Consider the following 20,748-nt stretch of genomic DNA (forward strand, 5'->3'; position numbering starts at 1 on the left):
GTCACGTGGGGCGCCGAGGATCGCAGTGCGCGTGGCCGTGGCGGCTGGTGTGGGGTTGAGTCAGTTGTGAGACCCGGAGCTGGTGACCCAGCGGGTGGCCCACCGAACCGGCGACACAGCGACAGGCGTCAGGGCTCGGGAGCTGCGAGCCTGGCCTCGTCTTAGAGCTCGGCCGAGCCGCCGTCGACCCCCGCCCCCAGTCAGCAAACCGCCGCCGCGGGCGCGCCCCCGCTCTGCGCTGTCTCTCCGATGGCGTCCGCCTCAGGGGCCATGGCGAAGCACGAGCAGATCCTGGTCCTCGACCCGCCCACAGACCTCAAATTCAAAGGTAGGCAGGACCGGGACACCCCAGGGCTGGCTGGGGCGCGCGGAGGGCTGGCGGGCGGCGGGGGGCGCGGAGGACAACTCGGCCGCCCCGGCCAGAGGGAGCGCCCCCTCCCCCACGCCCCGGCGCCTGCCCTCTCCCGGCTGCTGCCTCGCCGCCGCCTCGGCCGGCCTGCCCCTTGCTCCGGCCCGCTTCGTCCCCTCCCGCCCGCCCGCGCTGCGGTGCGCGCGCCGGCCGGGGCGAGGCGGACGGGAGCCGGGCCCTGGCGCGGCCGCCGCCGCCGCCATCTTGCGGTCCCGCGGGGGCGCCTCCTGGGTGTCCGGTCCCGCCCGAGCCGCCGTCCGCCCGGGCCCGCGTCCCTGGTCCCCGAGGCCCACGGCGTGCTCCGGCGGGGCGTGGGCGGGTGGGCATCGGCGGGCGTGCGCTCTGGGCTGCGGCGGGGAGTGGGCTCTGGAGGTGGCGCAAGCTGCGTCCTTCGCCCGCTCCCGGCTGTCAGCGGCGCGGGGAGGCCAGGGCGCGGCGCGGGACCCCTCGGGAGTGAGGCCGCCCCTCGGCCCCTGCCCCGGCCCGGGCAGAGCTGGGAGCAGCCGGCCCTCGGGCTCCGCGGAGCGCGTCGTTTCTCACCTTTCCGCCCGGCTTAGAACTCGGCCGTCAGGTGTAGGGCGCGCCGGGGAGGCGGAGAAGCCCTGGAGGTGCCTGGCGAGGGCTGCCCGGTGCTGTTGGCACGGACCCAGGCGCGTGCGGGCAGCAGCGATGCGTCAGCTGCGAGCGGAGAGTTGTAGGTTCATAGTAAGCGGGGCTTCCTGCCTTCCACGACATTTCAGTTGCCACCCGCGTGCTTTTATTTAGCCCTTCGGTTGCGCTCCTCTGCTGAGAAACCTTCAGTGCGTGTGACTTTTGCTTTTACGTTTGCGGTTGCCGACAGATCCTGAGAGGCCTGATAAGGTGTGACCCAGCTCTGGAACTTCGTAGGTTTTTATTTTGTAGCACTGCCTGTGGTAAGTTTTTAGTCGGACTTGGTGATCCTGGAAGAATCCCAGGGGCTGTTTGGTGCCTTTCCTTAGTCGATATGTATTGTACTTTAGGAAAGAGAGTAAAACTGTACAGATTTTTTTTTTCTTCTGTATTCTTAAGGAATACTGAAAGAGTGTGAACATCTGATAGAAAGTAGGTTTCTTCCTATCTTCAGTTAAGTGTAAAGTGAGGCCCGTTTTGGAAGTCTATGTCTTGTATTTCAGTTGTTGAATGAGAACAATTTTTGTGAGGTGCATAGCAATTCTAGTGCTAAAAGAAAAAGTTAAATCCTTTATTGTTGTGTGAGGTTGAGTCCAAGAGAAGACCAACTACATTATTTCCATGGGAAAAACTTCAGTTTTAGGAATTTAAAATATATTCTGGAATTATGAGATTAATATTGCGTAACTACATTGCAAGCTTTTTAGTGCATTTACAAATTTCTTTGAATAGAAGTAAGTGTAAGCGAGCTACTTGTTGGGTAAGGATTTGGTTTTAAGACAAGGTGCAGTGAATGTATTTTATTGCAAGTTTATGTAAGTTGTGTGATTTTTTACGTAGTTTTAGCTGGGGGAAAACCTTTGAGGAATTATGAAAAGTCCTAACTCAGCCATTATCTCGAGATAATTTAATGTAAGCCTGTATGATGTGTTTTTTAATATTTCGTTTTTATCTTTTGATTGGCCGTGTTTACAGTGAACATTTCCTCTACTGGATAACTGTGTAAGTTGCCATTAGGGACTTATAAGTATGTGTAAGTTGCCATTAGGACAGTTTTAGGCCAGGAAATGTCCACAGTTTGAAGTTTTTTCTCCTTAGGGAAGTTGTTATGTTGCTATAGTAAGAGACTAATAATAGTGGAGAAGCAGGTTTAAAAAAACAAGCAAAAACCCTACACAGTGACTTACTCATATATTTCCTTTTTTGGGGGTATTGGAGAATTACAGCTATGATTATAGAACACGTTGTTCTTGTGTTGCCAGTAAAAATGATAAGACTAGTCAGGGAAACAGAAAAGGTATATAGATGGTATAACAGAGACTCAACCCTGTCTGAGGAAAGAAGCCTTCTCTACGTGCCCCATCCCGCCCTTAGGAAATTTTTAAGGAAAAGGCTCGTTTTTCATTTCAGGGGAGGTTTAGGCCAAGAGAGTGGTTGAGTAAACACACTGCTGTGAGAGAATGCCTGGTACTTAAATGCCCAATAGTTTGTTGTGTGTTTCAGTTTAAAGACGGAGATAATGGGGGGGATTGGGAGGTGGCATTTGGTGTCTGGTTCCTTAATATTATTTTTTTAGTCAAAGGTAAATTGTTTGCTTGATGGAAACCTTTGTGTATTTAAGTGCACAGCTCAACACTGAGGAGACTCATTTAGAATCTACAGTCTACTTGTGCTTAGTTTGTGATAGAAAAAAATCGTTTAACTGACTTATCCTAAATCATTCAAAACTTTCTTTTTAAGTGAAGGACTTTAAAAAGTTTTGCAGAATTCCTTGTCATCTTCTGGTAGGTTTATTTTAGTTATTTTGATTCTGAGTTTGAGATGGTTTCTCCAGGAGTGACTCAGGTAATCATTCTGAGAGTGGATGGTTTTTCTTTTATACACCCAACACAACTATCTTGAAGATGAATTAACAGCATTTTGCAGAATTTGCAAAAGCAGATACCAACTAGTTCAGTACTACATTTTTCTGTATACCTAGTATTAAAAAAAAAGTTTTATATAATCATTAACATACAAAAGTGCATTTATGATGATGTAATAAATTCTGAAGTAGATCTCTTGTGTTGATAAAGAAAAAGAAGTAGACACCGCTTTACTTCAAATTCTGTTTAAACCTTGGAAGTAATTTTACCTGGATTTCAGATTTGAAAGTTGGTATTTTATGTGAAAGTTTTTTTTGTCTTTAAAATTTTTTACATGATAAAATTCCGTTTGTAAGTATTACACATTTTATTTTTCTAACTGTAGCAGTTTTTTTGTTTTTTATTTTTTGAGATGGAGTCTTGCTCTGTTGCAGTGGCTTGATCTGGGCTCACTATAGCCTCTGCCTCCCGGTTCAAGCATTTCTCCTGCCTCAGCCTCCAGAGTAGCCGGAACTACAGGCATGCACTACCATGCCCAGCTAATTTTGAATTTTTTTTAGAGACGGAGTTTTGCCAGGCTGGCCTCGAACTCCTGACCTCAGGTGATCCACCTGCCTCGGCCTCCCAAAAGTGCTGGGATTACAGGCGTGAACCATCGCACCTGACCCCTATTAGCAGTTTTGTAGGGAAGTTTGAAGAAGAAAGTTTATAAAATGCTAAAATAAATTTCAAATATATTTTTCTTAATGATCAGAGAGGAAAATAAACCAAAATCCTTGTGTTGAGAGTGGCCCATAACGATAAATCAACAAAGAAAATTAAGCGCTCCGAAGGATCAAGGAACGTGTGGTGTCAACATCAGCTAGTGCATGTTTGCGTAGAAGCATATTATTAAGAAGCAGCACGGGGGAAAATTAGAGAATACTCGTCCTCTGGATGGGTATTTAGCACATTTTTAGGTGTTTCCAGTCAGCTCTTCTTGTTTCCCAGTGGCCATACGAAATGCTTGGGGTAATATCCCCAACTCCTCTAAAGACAAGAATGTAATCTTTAATCGTATTTCTCCATTCCTTAGTTTTAAGATAACTCTCAATTGCTCACAGAATAAAAGTCAGATTTTTTTTTCAGTAGGACATACGATCTCTTCCATGATGTGCCGCTTCCTCTTGTTAGTTAACACCTGTTAATCTGTACACATCCATACTTTCTTCCCTGAGAAAGAAAATCTCTGCTCATACCCAAGGTTCGTTGTTCCTCTGTTTTTGCTGGCTAAGGTAAAATTCCTTATGACTCAGACCATGTTCCATGAGATGTTTGCCCGCAGATTTTCAATCACTGGCTGCATTGTTTTAACATATAAATACCCCAGAGTCTTTCATTTTAAAAACAAATAAACAGACATGTACATCTTTGACCATAACTCCTTCTAGTATATGTCTCTCCCTTTCCTTCATTTCCTTTGCATTCAGACTTTTTGAAAAAATAGTCCATATTAATTGTTTTTCCAGTTATTCACTTTTTATTCTCTCCTTAGTCCACGGCACTTTTATCCTCACTACTTACTGCTAACTTAATCATTTCCAGTTTTTATCTCTCTTGACCTCCCCCTGGCTCTTGACATTACTGACAGTTTCTCTAAAAAAACCCTCAATTCTTCTGGCTTCTAGAATACCATTGTCTTCTCATTTTCTTCTTTGCTCCATTTATTGTCTTATTTGTGGCATTTTTCTCAAATGCTCATGTTTCTGAGATTCTGATTTGGTTTCATTTATCTCACTCTGTGAACTTTGTTCATTTCATTGTTTTGAGGTTTTCTCTTTATCTTCCTTGCTCTTTGCTGGTATTGCTACACCCTCAAATCTGTTTTAATTCACATTTTACAGTCAAGAGCACATACTCAACTTACTATTTAGATTTGAATGTTGCAGATATTCTAAACTCAAAATATCTCAAATTTTTTACTACCCAAGCCCACTCGTCTTCCCATATTTTTTATTTTTATTTTTTTCAGACAGGGTCTTGCTCAGTTACTCAACCTGGAGTGCAGTGGCATGCACGTTCTTGGCTCACTGCAGCCGTGATCTCCTGGGCTCAAGTGATCCTCCTGAATAACTAGGACTATAGGTGTATGCTACCACTCCCAGCTAATTTTTTACGTACATATGGGGGTCTCGCTATGTTGCCCAGGCTGATCTCGAACTCCTGACCTCCTCCTCCTGCTTCAGCCTCCTAAAGTGCTGGGATTACAGGCCTGAGCCATTGCACTTGGCTTTATTTTTATTTTTTAGTGGCATCATGATTACTCACACCAGAAACAATATGCATATCTAATAATTAAAATCCTGTGTTTGCTTTTGACATAATCCCTTTGACATAATCCCTTTAATGCATTTCTACTCCAAATTCATTTATTTTTAAAATTCATTCAATTTTGGATCTAATATGATTAGATTTGAGTATCACTACATGTCAGGTATGATGAATAAATATTGGAACTACAGTTGTGAGTGAAACACAAGCCATGTTTTCATGGGACAGTTCTAAGAAGAAAGATAGATACTAATCAAATAATCAGAAGAATAAAGTATACCCCTGAAGAGATATATAGTGCTATGAGAATGTAAAATAAGGGTTTTTGATCAGGCTGTCACAGTTGAACTAAGATTCCAACAATGAGTAAAAGTTATCCTGGTGAAGAAGAAAGGAAAATGCATGTTCAAATATCCTGTAGCAGGAGGGACCGTGAAACATCTACCGTACTGAAAGACGTTGGTGTGGCAGTGGTGAAAATAGCCAAGATGAAGGTAGTGCTGGTTTAGTAGGTCAAGTTAGGAGTTTTGTTTTTATCCTAAGCCACTAGGGTTTTTAAGTGAGGGGAGGAGCAGTAAAGGTGAAGGGAATGGAATAACATCACATTTGCATTAAAAAATAATTCTGGTAGCAAAGTAAAATTATACTAGAGGGGAGAAAGAGATGAATTAGGCAGCTGCAGCAGTCCTGGCAAGTGTTGACCCCTTGGACTGAGGTCATGGTGTTGGAGGTGATGAAAAGTTAGGTTAAATCAGTGAGACTTGGTCTCTGTGCACTGAGAGAAAAGGGTATGAATGAGATTTCTGCTTATATAACTGGGGAAATGGTGCTATTTGTTTAAGAAACGGTGGATGTCTGGATGAGGATGAAATGCATCTTATTTGGGGGTGTGTGAGAGAGGTGTAGGAGGAAGATCATGATCTCTTTGGGTATGGTAGATACCTTTAGGTCTTTCAGGATATTAACAAGAAAGTGGATTTGGTTAAATGGGTGTGTTACTTAAGGAAAGGTCTGGGCTTTGGATAATTTCCTTACTTCAGGTGATTACCTTTTATATTTACTAGTCAGCAGACATCTCCTTTTTTTTTTTTTTTTTTTTTCTTAAAATGGAGTCTCGCTTTGTTACCCAGGCAGTCTCGGCTCACTGCAACCTTCACCTCCCGAGTTCAAGCGGTGCACCTGCCTCAGCCTCCCGAGTAGCTGGGATTACAGGCATGCACCTCCATGCCTGACTAATTTTTGTATTTTTAGTAGAGACGGGGTTTTGCCATGTTGGCCAGACTGGTCTCCCTGACCTCAGGTTATCCACTCGCCTCTGCCTCCCAGAGTGCTGGGATTACAGGTGTGAGCCATCATGTCCAGCCTCCTTTTCTTTACTGTCAGCTCTTTACCCTGTCCTCCACACTGCTGCTAGAACTATGCTTTGAAGAAAGGAGGCTGTTACTGTTAGTCCCTTGGTTAAAGAACTCTAAATGTTTTCCCATTATGTACTTGAAAAATCCAAAATCCATTGCTTACCTCTCCAGCCTCAGTGTCTGCTGTTTTTCTTCTGTCCATAACTTTGGCTATATGAACCATTTTCCCAAACACTCCAGGCCACTGCAATGCTTTGCACAGGCTCTGCTCAGAATATTGTCCTCCCTCATGTCTGTCAGCCTGGCAGCCTCTTATTTTAAGAATCACTTCCTCTTGAAAAGTCGTTGATACTTCTACCAGTCCAAGTTGGTCAGAGCCTTCATGCCACTGTTGAAGCTTGTGCTTACCTGTAATGGTAGTTTCACATTAGATGGTAGCTATGCTTACATATTCTCCCCTCCCAAACTATACCATGAACTCTTGAGTATATAGCTGTTTATGTTTGTAGTAACAAGATCTGGCATCATAAAATGATTGCCCTATAAGTGTTGATTGAATTAATAAGACTCAAATGATTTCTCCAGTAATTTTTATTTTTTAGTCTTGGATCTTGACTCAGTTGGAGTTTTCACCTGCCTTTGCAGGTAATAGTGTTTTCAAAATTTTGTACTTCCAGAAAAGGGGTGGTCGGGTATTTTGTAAAGAGCTGACTAACCTTTACTAAAGGTAGGTTGTTTCATGTTTGTGCTTTTTTCATTTGTAAAGTGAGAGGTAGGGCTAGGTGATTTCTTGGGTGTTCTGTCTTTAAAAGTTTGTGTGAATATATACAATTGAGTACAAAAAGAAAACGCTATTTTTCTGTGAAGTGGAAAAATGCATATAAAGAATAGGGAAAATTATACTTTTAATCCTTTAAAAATATTTTATTGTGTGTATTTGAGGTATACATATAACATGTTATGGGATACATACAGATAGTAAAATGGTTACTTTAGTGAAGCAAATTGACATATCCATCATCTCAACGTAGTTTCTTTTTATCTTACCTTTACTGAACGTGTGTTTAAATCATCTTTGCCTTTCAGACGTGGAAATTAATATAGGATGGATCTTGCTTTCTTTTGATCATGAAGTTAGTTTTGGGAGAAAATTAAATGTGAGAGAGGACTGTTAACTTGCAAATATTTGTTTACTGGCTTAATTCATTTTATAATGGAAATATGACTCAAATTAAGTTTTAAACATTTGAAAACTTTCAAACATTGATGAGCACCTTATAAACCTCAATATGCCTTAATTTAGTAAATTAAATTTAAATATAAATTTAATAATTAACATTTTTTACCATAATCATACTTGTTTATTTATATGTTTTTGTTTGCCTCCGTGTTTGTATTTTTTCACAGCGGTCTTGCTCTTGACACCAGGCTGAAGTGCAGTGGTGCTATCATAGCTCACTGCAACCTTGAACTCCAGGGCCCAAGCGATCCTTCTGAGTAACTGGGACTATAGGTGCATGCCACTGTGCCCAGCTAATTATATGTTAATTTTTGTAGAGACAGTCTTGCTATTTTGCCCAGGGTGATCTTGAACTCCTGGCCTCAAGCGATCCCCCTGCCTCAGCCTCCCAAAGTGCTGGAATTACAGGCATGAGCCACCATACCTGGCCTGCCTCAGTATTTTTAAAACAAATCCTGGATAATAGCATAACATTTCATCCCTAGATACTTGAGTTTGCATTTCTAACCAAAAAAGGACATTTTCTTTGCATAATCATGATACCGTTAACACATAATAAAATTAACAGTAATTCTTTAATATCCTCTAATATTTAGTCTATTACAAAGAACAAAATCACGCTTAAGAGTTTATTAATAAGCAATCTCAATGGCATAGGAAATCAACTATACCTGGCCTAACAGGAAGAGGCTGTTTATAATCTAGATTCAAGACCAGCCAATATATATGCTGGTGACTGACCAGTCAAAATTTTGATGCCTTACCTTGGAACACAACTATAGATAGATGGTATAGGTTTTAGACCTTCAAGGTCAAATGACTTGGGAGACAAAACAGTGGCTAATTTGGAACAGTGGCAAGCAGAAGCAACTAATTGAGAGAAAAAAGGCAGAAAAATGTAGGCAGAGAGGTCTTAATGATCCCAGGAATTAGTTTCTCTTGAATGCAGCCTCTTCTGTGATGCCAGTTATACTTCATTTCCTGTGCCATTGAATTGCTTACATCTTTGTAATGAACTCTTCAGTATGGGTTTTTTTTTTAAATAATAAAAATTCTTTGCTTAAATGAGGTTGGATTTGATATTTTCTGAAGACATTTGTAACATTATAATTTAACATTTCACTTTATAAAAAAATTCTGTAATTAGTTATACATATTGCACTTTGTAATTGTTATTCTGTAACACATATTTCACTTTATAAAAACAGTCTAAACTGATGTCTTAAATGTTTATAAAAGAAATCTCCACATCATTTGTGTTGACTTATGCATCATTAATGTACCATAGCATGCTTAGCTGCTTTTCTCTGGTGTTTGGATGTTCTTTATAACTAGTTATCACGAATGTTTGATACTGTTCTGAAAATTCAGATTTAAAGGAGTGAGAAGTTTAGTTACATATCTTTCAGCCTTTTAAGGAAATGATTAGATTGAATTACCATTAAAAAGTAGGAATGTTAATTAAAAAAGAATTGTTGCTGTGAGAGGACTTTTAAACGTACATTTATTGTATAACTTGACAAACTTCTCATGGGCCTATGTTTTGACAGGTCTTTTGTAGGTGTATGTTTCATGTATGTGTATATATGTGTGAAGTGTATATGAATATGTATATAATTTTAATTCTTGAATGACATGTAGTGACTGTCATACTTTAAAGATATAGGGTGCCTTTGAATCATACAGTGTGTTTCCTGTTTAGTTTTTCTTGTGAAAATTTTTTATTTTTTAAAGCCTGTAAGGCAAGAATCTCTTGGTTTTGTTTTCTGAGTACTGTTCCCACTGAGAGAAACCTTACTAACAACAGATCCCCAAAAAATCTGTGGTTCTGAATTTTTTCAGCTTTTTTCTTCCAGGATTTTACAAATAAGACGATTTATAAGCAATTAAGCTACTATGGGTGCATGTTTAAAAGTCCCTTCTTATATAAAATCAATGCTAAATGTAGAAAATGAAAGAAGTATAGATATAAAGCCAATAAAAATTACTCAGTCTCACAAAATAACGACTGTTAACATTTTGATAAACTTTTTATAACTATGCTGTGTATAACTCTATGTATCTATATCTTGTATGTTTTTAGGTAAGATTATTGTGATCGTTTTTTTCATGTTGTGTTTTCCCCTGGCAAGGACTTTAGATCTAAATAATTTTTAAAAAGTTTTATTTCAGGTTCTCCAAAAATGTACCTTATTTTCTATTTCTTCACATCCTACCTATGTGGAGTCCAAAAACTTAAACTTTGGATGTGGACCACTCGTTTCTATTTTAATCCAGATATTAAAATATTAGTAAGTAGTATGCACTAATTTCATGTTCATTCTTGAACACTAGCATTGTTCTTTTACAAATAGATTATGTTTGTGTAAATCTTATTCTTCTTTGGAAGTTTAGAGTGGAGGGACATAAAATTGATATGAAAATGTTGTAAATCAAAGTGTTCCACTTCTATGTTAAGACTATTGTTTATTTTCTCTGCCTTGTTTTCAAGATTATGTCACTAGGATTGTTTAGGTCAGACCGAGCATTGTATGTATCAGAATACCTTAAAAAGCACTCCAAAATGTTTAAGGTAGTTTTTTAAAAATGTCAATAAAGGTGTGATGGGTTTAAGATTGAATTATCTCCCATCTTTACCGTAGGGTAGAAGATGTTCTTTAAGGTGGTAAGTAAAGTTAATCATAATGTCGCATGATTTTACAGCTGAAAGAAGCCTTAGAGATCATTTTGCCTACAAATTCTAAAATGAAGGAGGTTAGACTGGGATAGAGAGGTGAAGTGATTTACCCAAGGTCAATCACCTAGGTAATGGTTCTAGCTGTTAAGCCTCTGATTGAACATACTACGTTATGCTTTTTTTTTTTTTTTTGAAGTCATGGTATAACATCAGTAACAGAAATCAGCATTTCTCTTTCCCCAGAAGGCTGCCAAAAGAGTGGAAAGAAGTGTTTTCATTTTTTATTTAGGTACCTGTTTATGTAAAGGTGATGGATGAGTATTTATACGACCAGAAAAATACTACACTGTATGAAAACGGTGTAAAAGAAGTAAAAGACATGGTCCTTTCCTGTTGGTAACTTTTTCACACTGTAATTTTAGGCTCCCAGAGTGGGAATACTGGTTTATAAAAAATGATTACATGACTATATTAAGTGGATTTTGGAGAGTTTTCATGATACATTCTGAAACTGTTAGTTGATTGTGTAACATGGATAAACAGGGACAGTGAGGCAATTTCAGTAATTAAAGCTCATAGAGGCTTAAATAAAATAGTGCAGTCTTGCTTTTCCGTTAATCTCAGGATCCATATTTTTATGATGTTAGTGAAATCTTATAAAGAGATATGTTTTAGTGCTTCAATGACTAAATTTTTTAAAATAGAACTAAGACTCATTTTCTTTTCCAGAAAGTAGTACTCTATTTGTACACTATTTATACAAAAATATTTCTTCAGTAGCTACTATGCCAGGCATTGTGTTAGTTGCTGGGGATACAGCAGCTAACGAAACAAAGACCTAGTCTTCATGGAGCTTACCTCAAGCCTGATATTTCAATGTGTTTGAAAAAAATGTATAGTAAAAAATTTGTAATAAGAATGTTTTAGGACTTTCTTGGATGTAAAATGTAAAATATTTTTAGAGTGCTTGATACTTATTTCAGGAAGTGTTCAGTGTTGACCTATGTGACCAAGAGAAATACAATATCCATTTAAAAAACCTTTTTCATATATGGCTAATTTGACTGCACTTTCATGCTTTATTGCTGCAGAAGTCTACCTGGAATACTTATGAATTAGAAAATAAATACCGCTAGGTTATACGTTCAAAATGTATGAGAGTTCAGGCCCTAGAGTCAGACCTGGTTTGACTTCCCACTTTCATTGCTTTGAGTTGTATGACCTTGGACTAGTGTTTACCTTCTGAGATGAATCATCTGTAAACTTGGTATATTAAAATACAATGAAAGTATCTACTTCATGGACTTGTGAGAGTTAAATAACATAGTTTGTACAAAGTTATTGATACATGAGTGCCCAATAAATGCTAGCTATTCCCTTAGTAGATATTCTGTGTACTATAATAGTATTAATATGTTTTGTATATATGATTGCGTTAACATGATGCCACAGATACTCAGCAGCATAACCCTTATGTAACTGGGAAACAGTTCAATCAGTGATACAACTTAATTCTAAAACCTGTTGGAAACATTGAAGGTAGTCATCACCTGCATTGCTGTGGCTACGTTGTTTGTGTATTTGAGCAGAGCACCCAGCCTTCCTCATTAGTCCCCACTGCGTAGCCAAGAATTTACAAAGACCTTGTCAAGAACTGTGAAGGGACTGAAAAATTTTGCCTGCTGCAGTTTTGCAGATGTTGGTAGTACATGTGAGATTTCCTGAGTTAGACAATGGACATAATTTTTCATGGCACTGCAAGTGGAATGGGATTTATATTTGTGTTGGTTTTCCTTGCCCTTCTCAAGTTCCATGGAGGTGACAGAGGTGTTCAGGTAGAGACTACTCACATAATGAGTTTGCATCATAACTAGAAACCCTGAACTTAGAGAACCTGAATCTTTCATAGTGGGCTGCACAGAAACCTACCTGACCTTTAGTCCAGAAGAAGACCTTATCTTTATTATATTGGCCGCTGAACAAACCTGCCCCTCTCCTCAGAAGGGAGGTGTTGTCTTCTAAGACACTTCACTATTTAATACATCCTTGAAAAGATAGTCTAGGTAAAAACTCCCAGGACTTCTCCTTGCAAGATGTGCAGAAATGCTAGAGGCCCATACAGAATTGTCTCCTAAACACGCCTCTGAGTAACTAGCCTAAATGGGGTCACAGAGTTCATAAATTAATGTTCATGTACATTGTCTGTTTATTCTGAAGCTACATTTTTGAAGCGTTTTCTGAAATGTTCTGTGTGATATACTCCTGCTTATCCTGTATTAATTTTATACTCTCAACAAAACAAATACGAAAGTTGATGCGCGTCCTGAGGTGTTCAGGAGTGACCGTGCTGATGTCTTCAGCTTGCTTTGATGTGCATCAGAAATGAAGTGGATGTCTGGACAGGGCAGATAGATACGCTGCAAAGTAAATACAGCACAATGTTGATTGTAGAATGTGAGTGATGATGTATGAGTGTTTATATAGTTATCTCAATTTCTGTGTCAAATTTTTCATAATAAAATGTTGGGGGAAAAGCTAACTGTTCCCCTCTTCCACAGTTGATTCTCTTTGCAGCTGAACTGAACTCAGGATTTCAAGATAACTTTGTTATCAGTAGTTCACATAAAAATATGGATGAATGATAACAGTTTTTAAGAGTGGTTCTTTTTGTTTTTTGTTTTGTTTTTGGTAGCTCTTCTTAGCTTAGTGGGATTCCTTTTAAGACTGGGCAGTTTGGAGAAGAAAGGTCCTGCTATTTAAAAGGAAGCCCTTGTACTGAAGGGTTGAATTTTACATATGTGGACTGACTAAAAAGGGTATTTCATGCTGGAAAAAAGGTTTTTAGGCAAACGAGGCAGGCCAGTCCCACTTGACTGCCTTAAAATTGGCAACGAAGGCAGCTCTGGGTGAGCTGCCTTAAAATTTTCTAGTATTTTTGACATCTCACGTTGTAAGTTTTAAAAAAACTTATGTTCAGACTTTTTTACTCAGAGGCCACATTTGTGTTTGTGTTACATTTCTGTTTGATTGTAAGAATTTGGGACTAGGAGCAGGATTTTGACTTAATGGCAGTGACAGCTATAGAGGAGTTGGGACAGAATACTTAGTGGCAGGAAATGGTCAGGCTTCCAAAGAACAACAGCCACATAATTGAAAGGTAGAAGTATTTTAATTGTAGATTTTCAATATAAGAGTGCAAATAAATGTAACTTGTATGCAGTTTTCTTTTTTTATACGGGATAGTTCATTATAAACAGTGACATATCTCTAACATAAGTTTTTATCAGTACTTTTGATTAAAATGGACTAGTTCAAAAATTGTTTCCTAAATGTTAAACTAAGCATTTATATCGGGCAAATGATAGGATTTCCCCATTTATAGGGATTAAGGTTCAGAAATCCTCGAAACATATTTGTTTACTCCATAAATTGCATCAGATGTTCACTTTGTCATCAAAACTGCTTTTCACTGTTTTTTTCAAATTTCCAAGGTTATGTCAAGGATCAGTTTTTTTAAAAAAACTTTTTTGTTTTTCATAAAGAAAAGATATATACAGTTCAAGGAATTATTAAAAATTAAATACTCATATAATCACCTCCAGGGTGAGAAATAGAACTTGGCTAGCATTCAGCAAAGCTCTCCTTTTACCCTCTCCCAGTTACTTCCACTGCAGGATTAACCATTATCCTGACTTTTATGGTAGTCACTTGTTTCTCTTGATGGTTTAATCACCTAAGCCTTACAAAGGATACATGTTCAATTAGTAAAGCAGGAGATTATTGGTTTAATTCAGGGGTTCTTAACTCTAACTTCATACCTCATTTTTAGATTTTGTAATGTTCCTATTACTATCCTGAAAAGAAATTCATATATAAAATGACCAATAACATATGTAATTAAAAATTTTAAAATATATATACCCTAGCTATATAACATAAGGGGAAAAAAAGGAAGTAATTTTATAATGGAATGCTCATTTTAAGTGTGTTTGGGCATGACTACCCTAGAAGACATAATGAAGTAGTCAGATACTTGTACCCTACTTAAGTTTGTAGTCAGATGTTTGTATCTACTTAAGATGAGTACGTTTGGATTTAAGAGAAATAAGACGAGTTATCTGAATAGTACTGACAGTTTTTCTTAACATTGATAAAAGGGCAAAATAAGAATATGCATATAGGTAGATTCATGTGAAGGTGTCACCTACAAATGCCTGCTGACTAATTCAGATGTGTTGTATTGGTGATTCAGGTATCATGAGTGGCATTGCTATTGGTAGAATAATCTTCTGTAACGGTGAACTCACCTTTTAACATTTTGAAGAAAAGAGTACACATTTTTCCTGTTCACATAATAGATGAATACTTGGAAAAGAGATTTTCCACCAATATGAATTTCTGGAGGAGTATTTGAAAATGTGATGCAGTGGGAACATAGGACTTCATTGTGTGGGTCTGCATTGCAGAATGTCTACTGTCCTGTTTCCTGCCCCCACCTCCCACCCCAGTAAGTACCACCCAATCATAATGCCTAATGAAAACACCTTGTAAGGGGCAGTATCACCTAAAGGGTTATGTTTGTAGCACTTTCAGTAGGTATATAACTTCTCTTTTCCGAAGATCTTAAGGTGGATTTCTTCGTCAGGCCTTTTAAATCAGCAGCTCCTGGGGGTACATGATACAACCCCTCTATCCCTGAACCCAGCTCTCTAACTCGTTTTACCTTCCATAAAAGTCAGTGTAAAATTTTTGTGAATATTTACCTATGTATGTTTTTCTGAGGTGTAGGATACGGCTTTCATCAGGTTCTTAAAGGATTCTGTAACTCACAAAAGTGGACCACATATTTCTTCCCATGACCTTTTTTAGCTGTTAAATCTGGTTATTCCTTTGCTAATGGTCATAAGTACTTGATAATTTTCCATTTTAAACTAGGAAAGGGGCTCAAATCTTAACTATCTGCTGGGAGCAACCCTCATTGAGAGGCTAGGTTAGAGGGATATACAGTGGAGCAGAAAATCTCAAATTCATTTGTTGGGTGGGTTTATTATAGGTAATTCTACATTTTACTTGCAAGGTTAACATGCCTTGTTAAGAGTTTTGTTCTGAATTGGTGGGGTGTATTTCTTTTGATATATTATCATCATCTTTAGATAATTTATACTTTTATGTCTAGAAATCCCACAATCTGTATTGACAATTTATAATCCCTGGTGGGCAATATCATGAAATGTAAATACTATTTCAGAATTTGTACAACTCTTGTAGAGTTTGTTGATCAAAACTGACCCACAGTCATTTTAAAAATCAGTTAAAAAATTATTTTACCGGCCGGGCGCGGTGGCTCAAGCCTGTAATCCCAGCACTTTGGGAGGCCGAGGCGGGCGGATCACAAGGTCAGGAGATCGAGACCACAGTGAAACCCCGTCTCTACTAAAAATACAAAAAATTAGCCGGGCGCGGTGGCGGGCGCCTGTAGTCCCAGCTACTCAGGAGGCTGAGGCAGGAGAATGGCGTGAACCCGGGAGGCGGAGCTTGCAGTGAGCCGAGATCGCGCCACTGCACTCCAGCCTGGGCAACAGCGTGAGACTCCGTCTCAAAAAAAAAAAAAAAAAAAAAAATTATTTTACCTTAGTTTGGATAATTGGTACTTTTTAAAATTGGAGAGAATTAAATTAATAAAACATTCAGATACTAAAAACTTACATAATTATGTTATGAAAATACATAAATACATAATTAAAAATAGGTATTCATATTATGGATTAGGATTGTTCAAAATTAAAATTTTGTGACATGTCTTTTTGTCATGTTACTAAGAAATTGGATCTTTATTTTAATCTGTGCTTGCTACTAATGTTAAAGTCCTCAAAATAGTCCTATAAAATTTTACATTAATTTAAAGTGTTTGTACTAATTATGGATTTGAGAATGTTAAGAAATGGAATTCGCCTTTAAGACTTCTAGTTTTATCAGTTCAAAGCATATCTCCAGCCAGCCATTTTGTGGATTCCTGTAGTAAAATGGACACATTGGAGTTTTTTGTCTTTACTCTTATACTAGTTTTATGGTGGAGTTGTTAATCAGATGCTTTTCAAAAAGAAAATGCAAGCACTTGGGGTTGAAGAAGCAGCAAGGGGGTGTATGTTGTAAATGGAATGATTAGTTTGGCCATATAATGAAACAAGCAGTTCAGAACATCGTACTTTATCACATGTATGCCTTTTTTCCCCAATATTAAAATGCTTTCTTTTCTAAAACCTGCCTTTACATGCTTTCTTCTAATTTTCACTCATTTTTATCTCCTTCCTCTCATCCTAGTTCCAAATTTTTATTTATTAGAAAATATTTTACTACTCACAAACTTTAAGCATAGGATAAAATCAGTTTACTTCTTAGGGCTTGATAATAAGTGTCTTTTAATGACCTTGCCTTTGTAAAATTTTAAAAGACATGCTTATTCTTAAAGTTGAAATAAAGAAAAGATAGCCTTTATAATAGTTGTCTTTGATTCCAGCCTTCTAGCTTTTTTTAAAAAAAATATAACTTCAAACGAATTGTTTTTAGAATCATTTAAAATTACTTTTGGAATAGTTAGAACTGTGGTTATTGTTCCCAACTGGAACATGTTTTTATCTTCTGCCTCCAAATTAACCGGTATTTATTTTGTTGTCTAAATTAATCTGCATAATTTTTCTTTAGGCCTTTCTTTAGCAAAATGGATGAGCCTTTTGGGTTCTTTGTTTTGTGATTTTATGTTGTTTGGGTGCAGAACCAAAGCTTAAAAACTTTGTATCTAGAGCATATGGCATAATAAACACTTAACAAATATGTGAATGAATGAATGGATTGAATGAATGAACAAACAAAATTGAGGTAAAGCAAAAGCACTGATGTCATAGGGTGTAGGGTCTTCAGTTGTAGAGATTTTTGCAGTTGGCCTAGTAAAATGAACTTGAAGATTGACACTGGTTTGCAGACAACTGGGAAATTCTGATATTTTCAGCAATGTGTTAACAACATACTATAAAAATACAGTTGTAAACTTCATAGATCAGAAGTTTCACAGTACTTTTTTTGATAGAAATCATACATGTTTATGGTAGAAATTTTGTGAAATACAGGGAATGAAGAAGAAAACACGACTTTTTTTTAAGTCTACCACCTGGAGAAAGGCAGTGTTAGTAGCCATTTGGGATATTTATGCCTACAAATGTCAACACATAATTAAAATTGAAGTTACGTACTTTCAGTTTTGATTCCTTTGTTGTGGAGAATCCAATTAAATTTTGTTTTCTCTTTAATTTTTAAACTTTACAGGCCCCTTCACAGATGTAGTCACTACAAATCTTAAATTGCGAAATCCGTCGGATAGAAAAGTGTGTTTCAAAGTGAAGACTACAGCACCTCGCCGGTACTGTGTGAGGCCCAACAGTGGAATCATTGACCCAGGGTCAACTGTGACTGTTTCAGGTAGCAAATCATGTTCTGGATTTATGTACATTTGAATTTTGACATTTTATGATTCTGTTTTTGTTTAATAAGGTTTCATCTGGAGGGAGGGAGATAATTCTTCTATTATTCTGGCTTTGCCTTTAAAGATGTCTTGTTATTGTACTATATGCAAGCTCTTTCAGAAAATTTCTCACTCTCATCTTCTGTGTAGGGAGTGTGGTCAGTTTATAAGAAATTATTGTCAATTACAAACTTTATATCTAGTCTTTATTTCTACAGCTAACCACTACCTTCTCTGCCTTTGTTATTTTATCTTTGAAAAATTATACCATTTTTCTGATGGGTCATTCTCCTTCAGATCATGATCATATTATACGTTGCATGCAGCTGTAGAAGTGTCGTAATTCTTCTGCTTAAGAAGGTATAATGCCACTTTTTTGCCTACTGTGTCAAATCAGATGAGTCTTTATGTCTTTCATTGTAAATGTCAACAGTGTCCTGCGTGTGAAAACTTTTATTTTACTACTCTCTTACGTGTTTACTTGTCAAAGAAGTATGCTTGCCATATATGGATTGCTTACTCCTGCTATGGAGTCGATACTGGTACCATAGCTAATTCCCCTATAAACTGTTTTTTTCTTTCTCAGTCCCTCTGACTTCACTGATATAGCTGAGAAATAGGAACTAAATATGAGAACTTATATGGTTCCATGTATTTTACTTAGGGGAGAACCTCTGAGGCTGCATTTACTCTTCCTTTACAGCAGTACTTCTCAACTCCCACTATGTGCTGTAATAACGCAGGGAGCGGGAACACACATGGATTCATCTCTCTCAGATCAGAATCTCTGGGAGCATGGCTTAGAAATGTGTACATTTACGCTGGGCGCGGTGGCTCACACCTGTAATCCCAACATTTTGGGAGGCCGAGGCGGGTGGATCACGAGGTCAGGAGTTCAAGACCAGCCTGATCAAGATGGTGAAACCCTGTCTGTACTAAAAATACAAAAAATTAGCCGGGTGTGGTGTTGGGCGCCTGTGGTCCCAGCTACTCGGAAGGCTGAGGCAGAGAATTGCTTGAACCCAGGAGGCGGAGGTTGCATTGAGCCGAGACCACACCACTGCACTTCAGCCTGAGCGACAGAGTAAGACTCCATCTCAAAAAAAAAAAGTGCACATTAAAAAAAAAAAAAGGCCTGGGTGATCTTGATAAGTAATCCCAAGATACAATAATTCCATATCAGTTTTCAAGTCCACAGCAGAATTGGGTAGAGAGAGAGAGAACCCAGGGTAGGCTCATTGAGAGTATTTAGAGGTGGAACCTGAGTGCAAAGGCCATGAAGGATAGACCATCGAGTTTTTGGTGACGCTAAATCTTCTCTCGGCAGGTATAGCCAAAACCTCAACAGCGAGGAAAAAGATGTTTTAGTGAATCTTGTGTTAAGGAGGCCTGGGAGGAGTGCCTTTCATGTTTCTTTGCTAAGTCTAATTCATCAGTTCTTGGGATGAAGAGATGGGAAATAAAGATGAAGGAATGCATGCTCTCTGGATGTTGCTGCTTTCGACTACATCTTTAAGCCTTTAGCACAATTGGAAGAAGAGATAATTCTTTCTTGTTTTCTTTTTTCTTTTTTTTGGAGACAATGTCTTGCTCTGTTGCCCAGGCAGGAGTGCAATGATGTAATCTCAGCTGACTGCAACTTCCGCCTCCTGGGTTCAAGTGATTCTCATGCCTCAGCCACTTGAGTAGCTAGGATTACAGGCGTGCGCCAACAGCCTGGCTCATTTTTATATTTTTAGTAGAGACAGAGTTTCACCATGATGGCCAGGCTGGTCTCGAACTCCTGACCTCAAGTGATCCGTCCACGTTAGCCTCCCCAAAGGCTGGGATTACAGGCGTGAGCCACTGCACCTGGCCAGAAGATATAATTATTTCAATCCACATGGGTAAAAATAGTTTATTGGTACAAACAGTTATATCCCTAGGAATCCAAACAGCTATGCAGAATGTTTTTTTGTTTGAGGGGCCTAGATTGCTGGTTTCTGTGTATTAATATTTCTTGAGAAAATAACGTATCAAAGGATTTTCTTCCACAGAAACCTGCCTTATTAAAACCTGCAGACAAACTGGTTACTGATTACACAAACATGCCCTTGGATTGCTCTACTTCAGTGAGAATTTGACTTTTCCAATTTTTAGTGTAGTTTATTTCCATTTACAGTCACTCAAAGGTATGCTTCTTCCAGCAACCTTCTCTGGTTAATTCTCTGTACTACATGCTCATTTCTCTTTTTCCCCGTGTCCCTTTGACACTTTTTTTTGAATTTGTTCCAATTTGTGCATATTTTTATATATGTTTTCAAGATCGTCTTTGTCTCGTTTTGTGGTCTGCAACCTAAATTAGAGTGTAACTGCCATGAACTTAACCATGTTGTAAGTTTTCTTTTGATTCACAGATTTTTGGTTCATAGTGATTAGCTTATAATGATTACTTAGTGAAGGTTGCTAATGGAATTTTATTTAGCTTAAGCTGTATTCTGAGGCATTTTATCCAGTACATTTCCTGCTGCTGTGTATTTGGCCCCTTGAAAAAGTTGTCTTAACCTTGATAGCAGTTAATGGACTTCTCAGACACACCTTGTGAATAAGACTTTATTACATAATTGTTATTTTCTACATTTATTTACTCGTGTTTATCTTTTCGAAAGTGTGGAGATATATCTTAGAAATAATCCAAAGTTAGGGAAATAATTTCTATAATACCATGTACATACCTTGTGTAACT

General features: G+C 38.4%; 1 protein-coding gene across 2 annotated transcripts in view; it reads left to right on the forward strand.

Moving 5' to 3' along the window:
- The first annotated feature begins 12 nt into the window (after positions 1–12).
- LOC105478895 (VAMP associated protein A) overlaps positions 13–20,748 on the forward strand; it is a 40,740-nt gene continuing 20,004 nt past the window's right edge. Inside the window, exons 1-2 of one of the 2 annotated variants that reach the window (XM_011736618.3) lie at positions 13–328; positions 17,828–17,980. In XM_011736618.3, coding sequence (XP_011734920.1) covers positions 250–328; positions 17,828–17,980 — 232 coding nt within the window. In that variant the 5' untranslated portion in view covers positions 13–249. The remainder of the gene's footprint in view (positions 329–17,827; positions 17,981–20,748) is intronic. The other variant, XM_011736619.3, reaches the window with a different exon arrangement.

This window comes from Macaca nemestrina, chromosome 19, assembly GCF_043159975.1.
Source record: "Macaca nemestrina isolate mMacNem1 chromosome 19, mMacNem.hap1, whole genome shotgun sequence".
Taxonomy (NCBI): Eukaryota; Metazoa; Chordata; class Mammalia; order Primates; family Cercopithecidae; genus Macaca; species Macaca nemestrina.